Source organism: Armigeres subalbatus, chromosome 2 (assembly GCF_024139115.2).
Source record: "Armigeres subalbatus isolate Guangzhou_Male chromosome 2, GZ_Asu_2, whole genome shotgun sequence".
NCBI lineage: Eukaryota > Metazoa > Arthropoda > Insecta > Diptera > Culicidae > Armigeres > Armigeres subalbatus.
This window is the reverse complement of record NC_085140.1, coordinates 215,952,246-215,973,577: the sequence shown is the minus strand read 5'-3', so window position 1 is coordinate 215,973,577 and position 21,332 is coordinate 215,952,246. Positions and strand designations below refer to the sequence as shown.

The following is a 21,332-nucleotide window of genomic DNA, read 5'->3' as shown; positions in this document are numbered from 1 at the left end:
TTTAGTGTACACGCTTACATGTGACGCACGAGTAATTGGTTATAATAGGGTAAATTTCAGTAACAAAATCGATCAACCTGAATGAGAGTGATGGGTCAAACACAATTACGTTTGCGTGCGTTTTGACAGTTTTTCCATGGGAAAACTGTCAAAACGCACGCAAACGTATCAATTGTGTATGGCCCATGAGTGTGTGAAAAGAATCCGGCAAATCACAATCTACACATAACTCTTCAAATTAGTGAAATCGGCAATATCTTTTTATGGAGAATTTGTGTTTCGATTTTCTTAAAAGAAGGAAACATTTTCTTTCCAGAAAACAAAGTGCCATGCGTGGAGCGCATCAATATTAAACATCTGATTGGAAAGACCAATAAAATAAACAAATTACAAAGACCAGCAAGGATCCGGTTATAACAAACGATGTGGTCTCGGCCAAGAAAAGCCAAGGACCTAGGTTGTACAATGGACAAATCAAAATGCAACTTGCCAGAGGAAATCAGTTCCAGCCTTAAGCCAAACCTACTCGCACATGACGCCGTCCAATGCTGTTGTGATAGTGCCTTACTGCAATGATCATCTATGATCATCAGGTATCATCAAATAAGCAATTCCCTACGGTCTAGATAAGAAGGCCAATGGTAAACGTAACGTTTATCATGGGATGGGACCTATGATGCATCAATCTATCAATCATGTTCTTTAATGACGGCATTTTCGAAACCAAGTCCATCATTGTTGGTGACACCTATCTTGTCGGTGAGAAGAGGACGACCAATTAGTCCGCCCAGGAGTTAAGTGCATACAATTCAAAAAGGATCTTTTGAAGAAAAATATGTTGCCAAAGTGGCTAGTAGGTTGAGGAGTCTCTGATTGTATACTTGATCACCACTGTTGTTTAACAGCTCGCCCGGTTGCAAGAATCATTCGAACATGGAACCATGACGATGGGGACTTCTTGAAAAGGCATATTCGAATTCTTCCAAGCGGAAACTTAAAACATTTAGAAAGGCTTAGGTTTTATAACGGCCCTCCTTAGGGGCAAGCCAGAGTAAACGCGACGTGCGATGCGACGCGACAGTGCAATTTGACAGCCTGTTGATAATGATTGTTATTCTTTTACGTGTGTCGTGTCGCGTCGCATCGCTCGTCGCGTCTACTCTGGCTTGCCCTTTAGCCGTGCGGTAGGATGCGTGGCTACAAAGCAAGACCATGCTGAGAGTGGCTGGGTTCGATTCCCGGTGCCGGTCTAGGCAATTTTCGATTTGGAATTTGTCTCGACTTCCCTGGGCATGAAAGTATCATCGTGTTTGCCTGATATACGAATGCAAAAATGGTAACTGGCTTAGAAACCTCGCAGTTTGCTTAATGAAACACTAATCTGCGAGGCGGCAATGTCCCAGTGGGGGATGTAATGCCAATGAACCTTGAGGTGAACCGGTCAAGGGCCGAAAACCTCATTAATAAAGACAATAAAAAAATGCCAATGAAGAAGAAGAAGGATTTATAAGGATTTGTTCTTGAATAAAGCGATGCATCGAATAATCTTGTTCGTTGAAATGGAAGAGTGTAATACTATATGCCTATGAATGATGAGAAAATTTCGAAATCAAAAATATCATTGCGTTACGCAAAAATATGATTTTCAACTACCCAACTCCATATCACACTTTAAGTATTTACTGGATTCATAGTGATAGACATCCTGCGAGAAATTTGAAAAGCCATATATATATTTTGTTTATGGATCTGATTCGTCCCTTGTGGCAGGAATACAATAAGAAATTAATGACCTTTAATAAAAACCAAGCGCATTCTCTTGCCAATTCTCTATCCAATAATTTTTCAACTTTAATTTTTATAAGGATTTTTGAACAAGTGGATTGGAATAAAGTCGGGCATCCGTGCCTTCAATCAAAACTTCGTTTCTGGAGTGGAGTTATAGCACAAACATAGCCTGTACCCGACTACCCACCAATAAAATTAATGAAATAAAATAAACTATATTATATATAGCTATATATAGCCTTTTTGTTACACGTTGTGAAAGAAATAAAGAAATGTGAAAGAGAAACCATAAGCATACGCGTGCATAGCTTCTGATTTGAAAGGACGGATCTTTGGATCGGCATGAAACCCTGCCGTTACCAAAACCTTTTCGCGTTTGGGGCCTCATGATGATTTGTGTCGTGAACCAGCACAGGATGGTGATCTTAGTATTAACCCAAGTATTATATTACAGGTTTAAGATTAACCTAAGAAGAGTTAACAAGGCCTACGCAGTTTAAATGTAACCAGCAAGGCAGCTCAAGGGAAGTTTCGTTTACAAGTTAGATAAAATTTTGCTTTCCTGATGACAGGAACCAGGAATTGTAATTTGCTCAACTAGTGTGTTCCATGGGAGCCATAACAGCAATGTAGACTTTTTACCGGCGGATGTTTGCATCTTTGCTTGGCTACGCTGCAGCTTTGTCTAGATTTATATAATTTGTAGAATTACATTCAGCGGGCTGATGTTGACCTGGTGGGTGAACGAACCTCCTTTATTGTCCAAATACAGGTTCGTTCGGTTTTCTAGCAAAAGGAATTGTGGTTTACCAACATTCCAAGACTGAGCGTGGTCTTCAATTTTATTGTCGAAAAGTTGCTTGTGTACTATTCTCCGGCCTTGCGTAAAGCATCCATGATATTAAAAAGAGCATCAACAGCTGCTGCAGTTTGTTATAGCCATCCCTTTCGTCCACTGTTTTGCTGATTCTGTCGGAGATCGAGGAGTCACAACAGAAGATACCGGTGTAGAATTGGAAATCATCGGATTAGATACAATTCGAAAAACAGACGAAGGAACGTGTTCGGGATCTGATAATCTTTTTCGTTTCCCCCGAAGATAGTTGACCTGATGCCTGAATTCGGATAGCTAATTCGTCCAGTTGCAGTGATTGAGCAAACCACGCCTTTTATTCTGCATGCTGAATATTACTCACAATTGCCTAATCCGGTAGATCTACAGAGATATCAATCTTGGGTGCTCGTTCACAATAAGTGTGTAGAAAATGTTCTGTCCTTTCTTCTTTGACAGATTTCGAATAATCTGTGATAGTGATGACATAGCCTTCCCTCCTTAATCTAACCTAAGATTGCTTACCTGATCCGGCCTTTTCCATATTGTAGTATATAGCACAATCCATTCTATCAGCAGGATAGTGTCCAAAAAATAAACTTTGATTCCTCCAATAAATAAATCCGGTGCCTCCATAGTTTCCTGTTGTGCTACTGTCTGCTACATAATACCAACATAGGATTGTTTCTGGAAGACAAAAACAGAAGGTGACGGTTCAGACCATTGCGTTTGTACATATCTATGCTACATGCCACTAAAACCACTACATACCAAGAAAAACGGACTCGTCCAGGGTTGGGCGTTGCCGCGCCAAACTTAATGCATTTAGGTACTAAGGATTATTTTTATAGCTTATTTAAATACATACATTTGGATATAACTAGAAAATACTAAATTCTATACTGATTGTGTGTTAAAATACTAAAACACTACTTCGATACTGACGCAACAGCAAGCACAGAACAGTATATCGTTTAAAACCAAACTCCAGTACAGAAAGCACAAGGTTTTGATTTAAATTTCTCAAGATAGGATTAGTCCGAAACCCGTATGACTTACTTCCGCTGGGTCGTAGTTCTCCTAGAAGTCAATGACACGCTTGGATTATCTGGTACCATCTGTTGCCCTACACTTCTTCATACTGCTTGGCCGTTTAATTTCTTCGATCTTCCTACTGATACACTTTATTTTTCAACTTAGATCTTCAGCACTGATGTCGGGTGGTGTCTGAAAACATCGTTTTGCTTACTAGGTGTGCTCGCTGCACTTTGGTTCCGACTGATTCTTATCATTGGCATTGGCCAGTTCCTTCTCCGTCGATCCGCTGGTACCCAAAGTCTGCTAAAGTTGCTGATGGAAGTGACCAGAGCTCAGTCCTTTGATCCCTTGCAATCAATACTAGATTGATTTTCTAACTGGTGGTACAAGTTAGATCGTTAGATCAGCCACATATTTGTTGGGAGGGGTTTCAAAGCTTCTCCGGGAAGGTGGCCAACGGTTAACCAATACGATGGAAGTCCTCAATTTCCTTTATGATTAAGGCTAAATCGGCTGAATCTGATGGTTTATTTTTTTTTTTTTTCTTTTCTTCGTTTTTGGCTCAGACCTATCGATCCATACAGCCAAGGCTTGTGAATGTATGTGTTATCAACTGTCACACTTATCGAATATCGACCACGACTTTTGATATCCCATGTGGCAAATTTTGTACTTTTTGTTTCGATAAGCTCATTTTATCGACATAAATGATAATATTTACATTTGTTTTTTTTTTGTATATTTATTTATTTATACTTCTCAAACATTTGCGTTGATTGTTCTCAGGTATTTGGCCAGTGATTTATAGTTATCAACGTTAAGGTCAGCTAGTAAAACTGGTAAATCGATTTTTTGTTCAAGCATGTGATGGTATTTTCTAGTTAAGCTATGTTTAGAGCAGTCATACAGCATGTGTATTAAATCTTCTGTCGTGTTACAATGTTCGCATCGGTCGTCTCTTATCAAATTCCAACTGTAAAGTCGTTCTTTAGTTGCAGTATGTCCGGTTCTAATTCTTGTTAGTCTTATTATATCTAACGTTTGGAGGTCAAAGTGTTTAAACCATGGTTTTAGTGTAACTGTCTTGGCATGTGTATAGTGAAATTTTCCCTTTTCTGTTGATTCATGTGAATATTTATCCTGCCACATTCTTAATGTTTCTTGTTTGAATATTTGTTGCATGTCACCTATAGTGTAGCTGTAATTTTCTTCTACATTCCTTGTAATTCCCAATTTCGCGGCATTATCTGCTCTGTCGTTTCCTATATGACCTATATGTCCTGGTATCCATTGAATTTTTATTGTCTGTATTTCTAATTCCAATATTTTACTTTTCAACTCCTCTATTAAGTAATTATCCGTTTCATTTTCCTTGTTCAACAGCGTGCATGCACTTTTGAATCTGTAAAATGTTCAGTTCTTGTATATTCTTTTCTTTACAATATTCTATTGCCTTTAGTATAGCAACAATCTCTGCGTTCATGATCGTGAATCCTGTTTTAAGTTTTCCACTGTATGATATCTTCTCTTGTGGATCATAGTAACCAATTCCTACTAGTGAATTTATTATTGATCCGTCTGTAAAAATATGGTAACCTGTATTGTATTTAGTTTGTATTAATTCTGATACTATTGTTTTTGTATGCTTTTTGGTAAGTTTTTCTTTTTAGACCTTTAATTTCGTCGTAAACAATAATTTTATTCCTTATCTGATCTTTTTCCTGTTTTAGTTCAACTTTTTCCCATTTGTAAAAAGTTATAATTGTTTACTGAAGCTGTTTTTTCTAAGTATGAGGCGTGTTTTGGAATGTGATTCATATGCATTATTTCCCATAAATTAGATACTATTGGACTATTCTCATAGAAGATTGTTCTTGCTATTTCTTTGAGTGCTAAATGTTCAGCTCTAAGCTTTAGTGGTAATTCCCCTGATTCGTATAGAACGACATGGTTAGGAGTTGATTGCAATAGCCTCAGCGAGGTCCTGATTGCTGAATGATGAACCGTTTCTAGTTTTTTAAATTCTGTTTTGGACGCTGCTGCTATTATTGTTATTCCATATTCTATTTGAGGTCTGACTAATGCGTTTGTGATCCGTAACATCTGTTCCGGATGTGCTCCACTTTTCTTTCTGCTGATCATTTTCAGTATATTAATTTTCTTTTTAGCCTTTACTATTGTAGATTTGATGTGTGTTTTGTAGTTAAGCTTGTGATCTATTAGTATACCTAATATTCTGTGGTTTTCTTTGATAGCTATCGGGCTGTTATTTATGTTGATGTCTATGTTAGGATCAAATTTGTTTTTAAACACTATGGATGCAGACTTTGTTGGATTGATTTCTAATCCTAGGTCTTTAAACGCTTCGTGGATTCGTCTTAGAAAATTATTCATTCTGTTAGCTGCTACTCCTGTACTAAAACCTTTTGTCATTGCTGTGAAATCATCTGCAAATTGTATTAAAATTTCGTCCTGTCTAACTATTGTATTAACTATTTTGTGTAAATATTAAAGAGTATTGGGGATAATGGACAACCTTGTGGGAGACCGGAGTTTGTTATTTGTGTTATTTCTGTGTTATCATTGAATTTCAGTATTACTTTTCTTTCTTTTAAATAATAGTATATCCAGTTTATTATTTCAGTTGGTACTTCATATTGTTTCAGTGCTATTAGTAATTTACTGATGTTCACATTATCGAATGCTTTTGTCAAATCAATAAATGTGGCTATGATAATTTCTCCTTCTCGTTTTGCTTGATGTATTTCAGAAATTAATGCGTTGACACATGTTAGAGCTGATGTGTGTTTTTTAAATCCGAATGATTTGATTGGTATTATATTATTTGTATTTAAGAAATCCACCAATCTATTTTAACAATATTGTTAATGAGCTTGAGGAGAATATTTAACATTGCTAAGGGTCTGTAAAATTCATGTGAATTCGGGTCTTTCTCCGGTTTCAAAATTGGAATTATTTTTATGGATCGCCATTCAATTGGAATTCTACCGGTATCTAATACTTCGTTTAAAATTTCTGTTATTCTGATTTTCATGTTCAAATTCAGTCGTTTCAAGATATAGAAAGAAAATCGTCAACTCCGGGAGTTGAATGGTCTTTTTGCTATTAATGATTTTATCGATTTCTAAAAATCTATTTTATTTGTCTGTTAGTTGGTGTTGGAATGAAATTTAATTCTTTTAGCTTCGGAAAGTTAGTTGTTATGAATTGTGATGCCAATTGTTTATCCGTTAGTAGGTTATTATTATTTTTGAGGGTCTACCACCATTTATCATTTTACTGTATCCCATAATTTTCTCTGGTGCATTTCCGGATTAATTGATTCTGTTAGTTCTTTCCAACTTTTTCTTTTTCGATTCTTATTTCTCTTTTAAGAATTGCTCTTGTTTTCTTAAATTCCAATAGGTTATCATATGTATGGTTTGTGTAAAATCTACTAGTTTTTGATTTTTATCCTTCCATAGCTGTTCTATTTTCTTTGTCCACCATTTTTTCGGTGTGTTTGGTTTTTATGGTTATCTATGGTAAATTTTGATAGTTGGATACTTTCTTCTATGAGTTGAGGAGATCTTCTGGTGTGTGGATCATTTGCGGTTGTAGATTGTTTATTTTGTTTATTGCTTGATTCTTATTTAGATATTGTGCATTGTGTTGTTGTGGTGTATTCGAGCTTTCTATTTCTATTTTGATTACTTTATGATTGCTAAAAAAATCTACGTTCAGTACTTTCCATTCTATTTTACTGGCTAGTGTTGATGTTGCAAAAGTTAGATCTATTGCTGAAGGTATTGTATCCGGTGGTTTAATGAGTGTACTTGTGCCGTCATTTAGTATAGTCAAATCTCTATTTTCCATTAAATGTTCTATAAGTTCTCCTCTCGGGCAGTTTGGATGGTATGGATTCCACATTAAGTTATGAGCATTAAAGTCTCCTGCTAGTATCGTGGGTTTATTTACTTGTTCAATAATATCTAGTATTTTCGGTATTATATCGGTATTATTAACGGGTAATGGTGGGATGTATATAGAAATTATTAGCATTTTAGGTATTGTATTTATAGTTTCTATAGCTATTACTTCAATTGGTTTTAGATCCGGTAATTTAATTTGCTTAAAACTGATATCTTTATGTATGAGGAATCCAACCTCCATAACCGGTAGGTCGTACTTCTGTTATGAATGTATATCCTGTAAATTTGTATGTTTCATTTGGTTTTAACCATATCTCGTTAAGTATAGCAATGTCAATTTTTCTTGGTTCATAAATTGTTTGATCACTTCACGAGTATCCATCGGCCGGATACTCGTAACGTTATTTTGGATGATTGTTAGTTTTCTGTTATTTTGTAAGTCCATTTTAGATTGTTTAGATATTTATTTCTGGATTAATTATTGCATTTAGTTCATTGCTGATATTTATTATTAACAAATCTTGTTCTATTGTATCTGTTTTTGTGTGTTCTGACTAATGTTGTTTTGTATGGCTTTAATCTTGTCTACTATGTTTTTCAAATTCAATTGTTTGATTATTTCTTCTTGGATGTGTTGTGTGATTCTTTCTATTTCAGATGTTCTGTGTGGGTTTTCTTCGAAAGTGTGTTGTGGTTCAGGGATAATTTCTGCTTGAGGAAATGTGTATTTTTGTTGTATGTTTTTCTTTTTGTCTTTTCTTGGAAGAGCAAAGTTCTTTGAGAGCGTTTCATTTTCAATTTCGGGGAGTGACGGAAATTGTTTCTCTGATTCCAGTCGATATTGAACTGTGCTTATGTTATTTCTGGGGTATTTTTTAGTTGCTTCGAAAAATGAGGTTTTGTTTACTGCCATGTCAACTCTGATTTTGTCTTGTCTTCTTCTTTCTGGGCATTCCTTGTCGTTAGCTTTATGTTCGCCTTTGCAGTTCACACATGTAGTTGTTTCATTTTGACATTCTTTTTCTGTATGTTCATTTCCACAGTTGTTACACCTTGGATTCTGTGATTTGCAAAATCTTTCCACATGACCAAATCGCCAGCATTTATTACAAACCTTCAATGGAAAAATGTATGGTTCACATCGCGCCGGTATTCCGTAGATCATTATTGAATCTGGGAGATGTTGTCCTTTCGCGTAAATTTTTATCGAGTATGTAGGAGTGAATTTGTTATCAGCTACTTTTCTGTTTATTCGTTCCACTTTCTGAATTTGTATATTACCGGAGGATATGTTGTTCAAGATCTCATCTTCATTGAGAGTTGGGGGCACATTTCTTACCACACCAATACTCTCTTTGAATCGACCTGGAACAAATACCGTGTATCCGAATTCGTCTGTGAGCAATTTAGAGTTTATTAACTGTTCTGCTTCTCGCGGTTTGTCATATGTTATTTGAAATCGACCTCGTCCTACTGACTTCATTTCTCGATAATTCTTAACGCCAATGTTCTGCAGCATTTTTGCTACTTCCATTGGGTGTGGGTATTTTTCTTTCTGATTGTATTCCTTTTCAGTTCCATTTTCGTCTTTTTTCTTTTTTCAATTATAAATGTTGTGTAGATTCTTGGTTCTTGGTCCAGTTGTCTATGTATTGTCCGTCTATTTTGTCTTTGTTTGCTCTAGCGATCTTCCCTGTGTTTTTTGCAATGGCGCCCGTCGCTTGATTCAACGAGTGATCACGTTTGGTCTTGCTCAAATCCGCCATTTTGTTTCCGTTATGCATTTCATTGTCCGTTGTCTTGTTTCGTTTACTTTTATTTGTTTCCTCGTCACTGTCGTTTTTCCCTGAAGTTTTGTTCGATCGGAGTTTCCTTTTTTCTATTGCAGTTGTTGGAGGAGCCATCAATTGTGGATCTCCTCCATTGTCATCTTCGTCGTCGTCCCAATTCATCTGCTCATTACCATGTGTTTTCGCGACTGTACTTTTTTTTTTCAACTTAACCTTGACCTCAATAACTACTCACTAACTTAAACCTTAGAAAAATCACAAATGGAGAATATTTAACTTACTTGCTATTATGTCGATATGATCTTATCACTACAATATGTACAGTTATTTACAGATTTGGGTATTTCAAAAGATTGTTTGGAAAAATCACGTTTCGCGCACCAAATTCACAAGCCTCGTTGATTTCACGATGTTGCTACTTCAACGGCCAAGGAGCGAATGATGGTTTATTTTTGTTTGCTTTTACACTCTTGCTTGACACTTCAAAGCTGACAAAGCTCAGCTGTCAAAATAGAAAAACGCTAAGAATGGTGCCCAGACGTGCCGAAAGTGTGCCGAATGTGCCGCCGGCACATTGTGCCGAGTGGTTTACCCCTTGGTTTGATTCGTTAAGGGTACATTACCCGCTGCGCTGGTTATGGAGTCATTGGAGAGGCGCTCATTGACAAACACGCTAGCAAACTTGGCCGAGAATAGGTTATACAAATCTCTTGTTGAGTTGAAGCCATGTCTCCATTGTAGACCATGGACGATGGGAGACCTACTTCCTTACGCTGCTCGTTTACGTAGTTCCAAAAGGATTTCGGATGGGTTTTAAGCCGTTGCTGTATCCTCCGCTGGTAACGTTTAAAATAGAAACGATATAACCGTTTGTATTCGTTGTTCAGCCTATCATAATGGTGCTTCAAGGGAAGAGTGCGGAACCTTGTGAATCTTTTCAAGACGGCCTTTTTTGTCCTTTTCAACGAACGAAGGTCATTTGTCATCCACGGAACCTTAGAGTCGGTATGGGCAATCTTCTTTGGAACATGTCTGTCAATGACATATGCCAAGACATGAGAAAAAGTCTGTGCAGCGATATTTGCATCGGCCGGGTCGAGGATACTCTGCCAATCCAAGTTAGACAGCACTTCGGCAATACTGCAATAATTCGCCTTGCGAAAAACATATGACACAGCCGTTGAAGTACCAACATAGTCATGGACGTCATCATTATCAACTCCAATGACAAGAGATGGATGATGAGGGGAAGCCTTGACCAAAGGAACAGGTGCAGTGGAAATAAATGGAGCGGTGTAACGACCGCCGACGAAGCACAGATCCAACAAGCGATTATTCTCATTCACGATGCAATTAACTTGAGATAACGTTGCAGTACTGTAATTATCCAGCAACCTGAGAACTCCCGGGTGAAACGAGGAATGCTCCTGATCAGGGCGTAGGAAACCGTTGTGAGTTGGAACCCACGCGACTCCTGCAAGGTTGAAGTCGCCCAGAACGATGATTTCATCGTTGGGAGACGCTATTTCCGACGCAAAGAAGACTGATCGGCAGTGCGTGTCTATGAGTTCCAAGTCTCGAGTTCGGTCTGGAGGAATGTACACCGCACAAACAAATAGTTTACGGCCTACGACCTCCGATTTTGATACCGTCATTGGGGGTGACAAAGAATCAAATGGGGTTGAAAATAGGTCACTGTCAACAACTTAAAATGTTTTTAGTAGCAAGAAAACTAATTAACCATAAGAGTCGTTTTCCAACGATTTGTTATCGACCTCTTGGCTGCCAGTAACAGCGATGACTCATTCTTAACTCAACTTAACCCCGATGGCGGTATATTAATCGATCTTCGTTTTTAATAGTTTTCAAATAAATATAAACGGCTAGATTTCATGAATTTCTAACATTCACAATTTATCAAATTCTACAAGGGCCCTTTGTTTTTTTGAAGGTTTTTCTACATTTAAATATGTTACAAACAATACACAAAACGCATAAGAAACTACTTTATACGTTTTCAATTTGCAAAATAAATTACAAAATTTGTGTAATACTTTGTGCAATATAAAGTAGATATTTAGAAAAAAAAACATTAAAAACAAGACAAAAATATTACATCCTTACAAATATTACATCCTTGCATAAATCTCAATAATATTTACTCGCTATATGATATTTGATGGATTTGATTGACGACAACACCAACACTATCGAAAACATGTGTTGGCAGTCAAAAAGTTGCACCCGAACCGTTCGTATTTGCGGTGGCAATAATGTTGCACAATAATGTACACCGTCCGGAATAAACGAAAACGACATTAGTTACCCAGATAAGATTATCGCTTCGGTTCCCTTTGATCTGCTGTCCGAAACATGCGTGGTACCTAACTGTCAAATCGTATAGATCTAACTGTCAAATCGTATAGATCCCCTCCCCGCCAGCAAAAGATGTTCCGGACAGCGAGAATGGAGAATAATCCCGCATAATCATGGACCATACGTAGACCGCATCTGTTATAATTGAAGAGAATAAGTGGTATTGTAGCGATGGTCTCACTAATAGTAGTTAACTATAAATAGACAGTCTCATATACTGTTTCAACAGTAGCTCAGATGGTAAACGGCCAAACTACCATATGAGTAATGGGCGGTTAAGTATAATTAACATTTAAATCTGGTCGTTTTTTCGAACAAAATTTTCGATGTACCATACATCAGTTGGTAGATGTACAATTCAAGAACTATATAATTACACATCGACAGCATGTTATGTATTAACAGTAAGTGTTGATGTAGGCTTGGTATGGTGAATCAAGCTTAAAATTGTATGCTAACAACGAAGTGAATAGTGACAATATATCTTATAACGCATATGTAATTTTGACTATATGGCATGTCGTTTTTCATTATGCGGGATGTTACTAAAATATTTTTTTCCGTGTAGATCATTAAGGGATCGTTCAAAAATTACGTCCATCGTTTTTCGGCATTTTCAACCCCCCTCCCCCCCTCATGTCACAAACTGTCACAAATCACTGACCCCCCTCTCCCCCTGTACGTACATGTGTCATTTTATTTTGGTTATTGTGTGTGTGTGTGTCATCCTCTACCCCTCACCCAACTGGGGCGTTGATCAAGTAGTACTACGAATAATTAGATCATATCTCATGCTCCGTAATGGTTCCCTTTTTATTACGAAGACCAGTACTACAAAGGATTCACCCCTGAAGCAAGAAGTTGCTTCAGGAAGTGAAGGGAACGGCATGTAAGTTATTCATAACAGGTACAGCAAAATTTCACAAAGACGTCCTTATTCGTACTAACTACTCAGGGAATAGAAGGTCGAGAAGAGCCACCGTTGCTAACTAAAGCGTGAACTGGATACCTGGGACTCCTACAATATTCGCGACGATAGTAACAAACTATGCCCTGTACGTATTTAGTGTTCAATTTTTCAATTTTTAAATTTACAAGGAAATGAAAGAAAGAAAAGAAAGAATTGGAACATGCTCACCAGTTTATCCACTATCAAAATAGCTCCAAATTGAACAGGACGCATCATGAATATCCGAGACAATGACATGATAACAATGCGTTTAGTACCTCTTTTCTTCTATCGGAAGTGGTCCACATAACTAACTGTGGCCGATTTGGCAGCTTCAAAGGTTCGATTGGAGTTCGTAGCTATGGAAGTTTCTGTAGCCGTTGTGGCTGTTGTGGCTTCCGCAGTCAAATCGGTTCAGCTTAGTTCAGCTCCAGCTTTAAAACTTTGGTAAAAATTAAACATCCTCTACAAGTAAATAAAAAATGAATTAATGATTTTGGAGTCATAAAAATAAATACATGAATAAAATGGATGTAAAGAGTATACGGAAAATATTTAATGTATATATTTACAAAATGGATGAGAATTACATTTGTATGAGAAATAAAATGAGAACGTAAATAATACAGTAATGTCCCGATTTTTGGGTTATAAAATAGAAAATGTGACAAAATCGAAAAAAAAAACAATTTTTAATTCATTTTACAAATATGAACCAGTTTATGCATTATAAAGGCAAAATGCGTGTACGGTTCCAGTATTTTCTTCTCGAAATGCTTTCAAAATCCTGGACAGGCACTTAGAGACGAATCACAATTAACCACAAGCGGTGAAAGTTATTTCATGAAAATCACTGTTGTTTGTATTATTTACGGTATTGTATTATTTACGAAAACAAAAAGAACGACTGAAATTAAAAAAAAAAAAAAATGGGGTTGTAAAATCGGGTCGAAAATGTGATAAAATCAGGGTAGACCAAATCGGGTCAACACTATATTGCGAAGATGGTAAATTATTTGACTTCAAAGAATATTACGAATGAAATGTATATAAGGAGGTAAAATGACTGTGAAACAACATTGACAATGTACACAAGTAAACAAAATTGTTCACTGAATTAATTAGCAAGATTAAAAAGTCTGCAGAACAATTTATAAAGCGGGGGCCACAATGCTGCGTCAGCGTTGACTTCAGCGTCAGCTTTAACGCATCCTTCAAAGTACTAAAAACGTTGACGGATACGTTAACGTATTGAGCGCACACAATGTTGCGTTGCGTTGTCTGCTGATCTGTCATCGCATCTTGTGTTGTTTACATATTATTTTGTGCAAACTATTTTACTGCGTAAAGTATTTCTAAAAATTTTATTAAAAAACTGGGAAAGGTTTTCCTAGCTTACATATAATTAATTTCATCCAACAAATCCGAAAAAAGAATGGATTTCATTGAAGAGGTGCCGCAAGTTGTTGAAATACTGTCCGTGGTGAACGAGCTACGGAAGTTAATTCGTAGTGGCACAAGCAGAGTTCAACGGAGGTAAGTAATTTTACTGGAATTATTTCCGTCTTATTTATCGTGATAATTTCGTATTGCAGATGGTGGGTCCGACCGTCCAATGAAGACCGGGACAAGAAGGGGTTTTTTGAAACCGACTACAAGCTCATGAGGAGAAGAGACCCGGAGTACTTCGTAAAGTCAGTTAGAATGAATCCGGAATCATTCGACTTGCTTCTGAGCAAAGTTGGCGACCGCCTTCAAAAGTTTTCCTTTCGTACACCTATTTCTGCGGAATGCAGGCTGTTTATGACATTGATGTGAGTGTTCTATTTTGCTATGCATAGTTTTAATATGTTTGCTAATATATAGATTATTATACAGTTGACATTCAATTCTTGCAGGTAACTAAACTGCAATTGAACTTTAAAAGCACTAACATCTATTTTAATTCCTTTAAGATATGATTTCATTTAACACTTATTAAACGCAGATTAAACCTAAGAACTACTAATCAGTTCAATGCAGTATTGAATGAAAAATATATATTTATATTATTTTTATTACTATTACAGGTATCTCGCGCACGGTTCGTCGGTATACGTCATTTCTAGACTATTCCGTATGGGTGTCTCCACTGTCAGAATGATATCTCTTGAAGTGTGTAGTGTCCTATGGGAGTGTCTGGTGTCTGATTACATGCCCGAGGTCGATGAAAATGGTTGGAACAAGTACAGCAGTGAGTTCTATGAATTATGGAACTTCCCGAACTGTTGTGGTGCAATAGATGGCAAACATGTAGCTATACAATGCCCTCCAAACAGTGGGTCATTGTATTTCAACTACAAGCATTTCCATTCGATCAACCTACTGGGAGTTTGCGACGCCAATTATAATTTTATAGCTATTGATGTAGGAGGCTACGGCGGCAATAGCGATGGAGGCATATTTGCCAACTCCGAGTTTGGAAAACGACTGATGAGTAACCAGCTCCATTTCCCGCCTCCCTGTGAATTGCCTGATTCGAGTGAAATGTTACCTCACTATATTGTGGGGGATGCGGCATTCCCGTTGAAGCAAAATCTCATTCGTCCATATCCCGGTTTACGCCTGCCTCCATTACAAGAAACGTTCAATAAACGCCAGTCTCGAGCAAGGAGGACTATAGAAAACAGCTTCGGAGTACTTGTCGCCAGGTGGAGGATTCTTAAAAATACATTAGTCATGTTACCCAACTCGGCAGAAGCAGTTGTCAAAGCATGCGTCATTCTACATAACTTTGTCAAACGACATGCCTCTTCTGAGTATTGCCCGCCAGGTTTCATTGATATAATTGATAGAGATGGCAATATTGACGTCCCGGGTGAATGGCGCACTCTCGTGGAACAGCCATTAAGAGGCATCCCAGCATCGTCTTTACAAAAAGGTAACAACGCTGAGAGATCTGCTTTTGGAAACCGTGATGCTCTTGCAAATTACATTTTCAACCATCCAATTGCATAATAAAACACATTTAATTGGCATACATTTTAATTGAATTCGAATTGCAAGCATATGTCCTAAATATATTTATAAGCAAATTAAAACTGTTTTATTATCTTTTCTGTATCATCACACGAAATGTTAATGAATTTCCACAGGTAATTATTATATATATACCTACCTGGTTATCTGGTTGGTTATAGCTGAGGTAATGCCCAAAGAAACTTCCTGAGTAATTCCTGAAGGAACTTACAAAGGAATTCCTGAAGGAACTTCTGGATGAATTCCTGAAGGAATTTCCGAAGGAATTCTTGAACGAACTTTAAAAGGAGTTCCTGAAGGAATTTCTTGAGGAATTCCTTAAAGAAACTGCCGGATAAATTCCTAAAGAAACTTTCAGAGGAATTCCTGAAAGAACTTCCGGAGGAATTCCTCCGGAAGTTCCTTCGGGAATTCCATCAAAAAATCCTTCAGGAATTGAAAATTCCTTCAAGAATTCTTCCATTGAAAATTCCTTCAGAAGTTTCCGACAGTTTCTTTAAAGGAATTCCTCCAGAAATTCCCCAGAAGTTCCTTCAGGAATTTCCCCGGAAGTTCCGTCAGGAATTCCTCCAGAAGATCCTTCAGGAATTCCTCCGGAATTTCCTTTAAGAATTCCTCCGGCAGTTTCTTTAAGGAATTCCTCCGGCAGTTTCTTTAAGGAATGTCTCGAGAAATTCCTTCAGTAATTCCTTTGAAAGTTCCTCCAGAAGTTCCTTCAAGAATTCCTCCGGCAGTTTCTTTAAGGAATTCCTCGATAAATTCGTATAGAAATTCCGTCAGGAATTCCTCCAGAACTTCCTTTAGGAATTCCTGCGGAAGTTCCTTCGAGAATTCCGGCAGTTTCTTCAAGGATTTCAGGAATTCTTCCAGAAGTTCCTTCAGGAATTTCTCCGGAAGTTTCTTCAAGAATTCCTCCGGCAGTTTCTTTAACGAATTCCAAGACGAATTCCTCCAGAAATTCGTTCAGAAATTCCTCCAGAAGTTCCTTCAGGAATTCCTCCGGAAGTTCCTTCAAGAATTCCTCCGGCAGCTTCTTTAAGGAATTCCTCGAGAAATTCCTCCAGAAGTTCCTTCAGGAATTCCTCCAGAAGTTTCGTCAGGAATTCCTCCAGAAGTTCCTTCAGGAATTTCTCCGGAAGTTCCTTCAAGAATCCCTCCGGCAGTTTCTTTAAGGATATAAGGAATTCCTCCGGCAGTTTCTTGAGGAATGCCTTCAGGAATTCCATTGTTTCTTCGAGAGTTCTCCGGAAGTTTCTTTAAGGATTTTAGGAATTCCTCCGGAAGTTCCTTAGGAAATGCCTTCAGGAATTCCTTTGAAAATTCCTTCAGGAATTCTTCCAGAAGTTCCGTCAGGAATTCCTCCGGAAGTTCCTTCAAGAATTCCTCCGGCAGTTTCTTCAAGGAATTCCTCGAGAAATTCCCTCAGTAATTCCGTTGAAAGTTCCTTCAGGAATTTCTCCAGAAGTTCCGTCAGGAATTCCTCCAGAAGTTCCGTCAGGAATTCCTCCAGAAGTTCCTTCAGGAATTCCTCCGGAAGTTCCTTCAAGAATTCCTCCGGAAGTTTCGTCAGGAATTCCTCCGGAAGTTCCGCCACGACTTCCTCTGGAAGTTCCGCCACGACTTCCTCTGGAAGTTCCATCAGGAATCCTTCCGGAAGTTCCGTCAGGAATTCCTCCGGAAGTTCCATCAGGAATTCCTCCGGAAGTTCCATCAGGAATTCCTCCGGAAGTTCCGTCAGGAATTCCTCCGGAAGTTCCGTCAGGAATTCCTCCGGAAGTTCCGTCAGGAATTCCTCCGGAAGTTCCGTCAGGAATTCCTCCGGAAGTTCCGTCAGGAATTCCTCCGGAAGTTACGTCAGGAATTCCTCCGGAAGTTCCGTCAGGAATTCCTCCGGAAGTTCTGTCAGGAATTCCTCCGGAAGTTCCGTCAGGAATTCCTCCGGAAGTTCCGTCAGGAATTCCTCCGGAAGTTCCGTCAGGAATTCCTCCGGAAGTTCCGTCAGGAATTCCTCCGGAAGTTCCGTCAGGAATTCCTCCGGAAGTTCCGTCAGGAATTCCTCCGGAAGTTCCGTCAGGAATTCCTCCGGAAGTTCCGTCAGGAATTCCTCCGGAAGTTCCGTCAGGAATTCCTCCGGAAGTTCCGTCAGGAATTCCTCCGGAAGTTCCGTCAGGAATTCCTCCGGAAGTTCCGTCAGGAATTCCTCCGGAAGTTCCGTCAGGAATTCCTCCGGAAGTTCCGTCAGGAATTCCTCCGGAAGTTCCGTCAGGAATTCCTCCGGAAGTTCCGTCAGGAATTCCTCCGGAAGTTCCGTCAGGAATTCCTCCGGAAGTTCCGTCAGGAATTCCTCCGGAAGTTCCGTCAGGAATTCCTCCGGAAGTTCCGTCAGGAATTCCTCCGGAAGTTCCGTCAGGAATTCCTCCGGAAGTTCCGTCAGGAATTCCTCCGGAAGTTCCGTCAGGAATTCCTCCGGAAGTTCCGTCAGGAATTCCTCCGGAAGTTCCGTCAGGAATTCCTCCGGAAGTTCCGTCAGGAATTCCTCCGGAAGTTCCGTCAGGAATTCCTCCGGAACTTCCGTCAGGAATTCCTTCGGAACTTCCGTTAGGAATTCCTCCGGAACTTCCGTCAGGAATTCCTCCGGAAGTTCTGTCAGGAATTCCTCCGGAAGTTCCGTCAGGAATTCCTACAGAAGTTCCTCCAAGAACTCCTCCTAAAGTTCCTTCAGGAATTTCTCCGGCAGTTTCTTTAAGGAATTCCTCGAGAAGGAATTTCTCGAGGAACTCCTTTAAAAACTGCCGGAGGAATTCCGGAAGGAACTTCTGGATGAATTCCTGAAGGAACTTTCGGAAGGAAACAGCAATTCAGGGTATCCCGGAATGTGGCCAGATTGACAAATGTCCACAGAACACTTTCTTATGAACTTCTCCCACAAAATCATAAAGTTGGACACGTCGCAAACCAGGTTTCAGAACTGATGAAAAAGTGGCTACTTCTCTCAGCAAACCAGCAATCCAATCGGAATGTGTCCAGATGATTCAAATGCCCTCAGAATACATTCCAATGAATTTCTCTCACAAAATCATGAGGTTAGACACGTCGCAAGCCAAGATTCAGAACTGATCAAAAGTGGCCACTTCCCCAAGCGGAAGCAGCAACCCAGAATGTTCCGGAATGTGACCAGGGGGACCCAATGCTCTCAGAACACATTCCTATTAACTTTTCCGGAAGAAATAATATTTAAGAAAGTACCATATGATTATATTGTTTTCGATGATTCAAGCAAGCATGATTCAAGGCTATACATTAATAAGATTTTAGCATTGTTTTTTTTTTTCGAAAAAATATGCTATAGTTTATTGATGATAAGATTAGTGATTAGTATTTCAAGGATTAGTGATTAGTTTTTCAAGGATTAGTGATTAGTATTTCATTTTAGGTTGTTGTTTCAATTGAATCGAACTGCAAATTCTCGTACTCATGTGATTTACTTTGGCAATAAATTCTACTTCTAACGAACGAGCAATTTGCACCGGCAACTGCTCCATCTGTTCGCCAAGATAAAGTGCAAAGCGTTCGTGTCGTCCACGTTTTCTTCCCCAGCTCTCTACGCATTCTTGGACAGTCTTCAAGACGTTGTTCATCTGGGCGTCCACTGCATCCGAAACGTGCTTCCGTTTTTGATGCGCCTCTTTATTGTGCGGTGTAGCTTCGTTGGCGGTATCTTGGTTGTTATCGGCTCGCATGCTGACATCAGTATCATCTTCCACATATTCCGTCTCCTCTTCATCAATCGATGGCGATATCTGCTGGGAAATGCTCGGGGAAGAGTAGTTCGATGAAGTTCTGCAAATAAAAAAAAACAATTTCGTATATTTTTTTGGATCACTATTTCAATCTCATAGGAAGAATATAGGAATAGGGATTCGAAACTATGACCTCACGAAATAAATAGTAAACGCAGATACTCACGGCCGTGCTTCCATATGAGAATCCAGAAACACTAATTCATTGTAAAGTGGCCATCCAGGACTACATGAGGCAGCCGCCCCTGATCGCGACTCATTGGACAGTTTGCGTTTCAGGCTCCCGAAGCGGTCCCGCAAGCTCCTCCAGCGACTTTTCACTTGATCGACTTGCGAAGAAGCATGATGTTAGGAAGACATAGTTCATATATTTTTAAATTTTCACCTACCTGATTTGTCACAAGCTGAAGCAATAGATGCCCATGCTTTCTCTTTTAAGTTGTTATTTCTATATGCTTTGGTAGATTTGGCATACAAGCATGGCTCTTGCTTGACCAGCTGAATTAATTTTTCTTCATAAGAAGCCATTTTTTTTGTTTTTAATTTATAAATTTCGGAAACTGACACCGATCTTCGCATTTGGCGCTGCGTCAACTTTGAATATTTTCAAAGTTTAGCACAGCGTCAGCGTTATTAGTACATGGGTGCGTTTAACGCAACGCACCATTGTGGGTTGCTGCATTAAATTGCATTAGTTCAAACTGAGCTGTCAGTTAACGCTGACGCTGAAGTCAACGCTGACGCAGCATTGTGGCCCCCGCTTAAGTGATGTAAACGATATATATACAAAAATCTCGGGTACTTATTCAAAAGGACGTATGTGATTTTGTAAACAAAGATCCAAACGTCGATTTGTCCAATCTGATAGCACTCCCACGCAAACCATCACCACAGACAGGTAGGGGAAGCCTTCGGCTACCTATTGGTGGTGTTGGTTTGCGTGGGAGTGACTATCACTGAGTGATACTAGTGATACTAGTGGGAGTGATACTAGAAACTAGCGATTTTTTCGTGGTTCCAGTTGCGCAAGCTATGGACCATCCTCGGTACCCAGAAATGTCATCTCAACAAACGATACGTAATCTATGAACGCACTTTAGTACAAGGTTTGTCATGGCAACATTTTACAATAATAAACAACGAAAATGTTTGCTGGCATCTGTTGCCTTTTCAAGAGAAAAATTCGAATTCCTCTGCAGAAGTGTGTACTATTCTAGAAGCAGAAGCACTTTCCGAAGATTACGATGGGGAAAATATGTGCGGCTGTTGGATGCAACCAGAAAGCACCAGGCTCATTATTTAGGTTTCCGCATGATCCTGTGAGGTAATCTCCCCTAATAAATTCTGGTATATTTTGTTAGTCGATTGGAAAGGCTTAACATAGGGTCCCTGAGCATACTTATAAATTCAATAGATGAAGTGAATCGGTTTTAATGAACCATATTTCATCAATCATGAACTTCGTAGCTTGAATTCTATTAATTCGGGACCGATTTGCGATTTGGGCGTAACTTATTTTGTAAACAAACATTGGAAGGCGAATTCCTGCTAAAACAAGCATTTCATGAGGAAACCGCGGTATGGATCCGACAGATTAAGCTTTCCACTACCAGATAAGGGAATTAGTTTAGGATGAAAACGCTTGAATTCTCCGGAATCCATGAAGCAATGTTTGTTTACAAAATAAGTTACGCCCAAATCGCAAATCAGTCCCGAATTACGAGTTTCAAATTCAGGGCGCAACGTGTGCAATGCCAACGGTTGATGTTGACAATATTTATTGAGTAGAATGATCTGCCACTTTAACTT

The 21,332-nt window shown here is 38.8% G+C and overlaps 2 protein-coding genes across 2 annotated transcripts; one reads left to right on the top strand and one right to left on the bottom strand.

Moving 5' to 3' along the window:
* The first annotated feature begins 13,942 nt into the window (after nucleotides 1–13,942).
* Nucleotides 13,943–15,769, top strand: LOC134215886 (uncharacterized). The gene is made up of 3 exons (XM_062694976.1): nucleotides 13,943–14,241; nucleotides 14,301–14,519; nucleotides 14,775–15,769. The coding sequence occupies exons 1-3, from the start codon at nucleotides 14,141–14,143 to the stop codon at nucleotides 15,700–15,702; spliced, it is 1,248 nt and encodes a 415-aa protein (XP_062550960.1). The 5' UTR covers nucleotides 13,943–14,140; the 3' UTR covers nucleotides 15,703–15,769.
* A 3,370-nt stretch (nucleotides 15,770–19,139) lies between these two features.
* On the bottom strand, nucleotides 19,140–20,162 carry LOC134209546 (transcription factor Adf-1-like). Its single transcript, XM_062685534.1, has 3 exons — nucleotides 19,913–20,162; nucleotides 19,690–19,852; nucleotides 19,140–19,563 (listed from the first exon to the last, which is right to left on the bottom strand). Exons 1-3 carry the CDS (start codon nucleotides 20,100–20,102, stop codon nucleotides 19,140–19,142), a joined length of 777 nt encoding a protein of 258 aa, XP_062541518.1. The 5' UTR covers nucleotides 20,103–20,162.
* Between the last annotated feature and the right edge of the window lie 1,170 nt (nucleotides 20,163–21,332).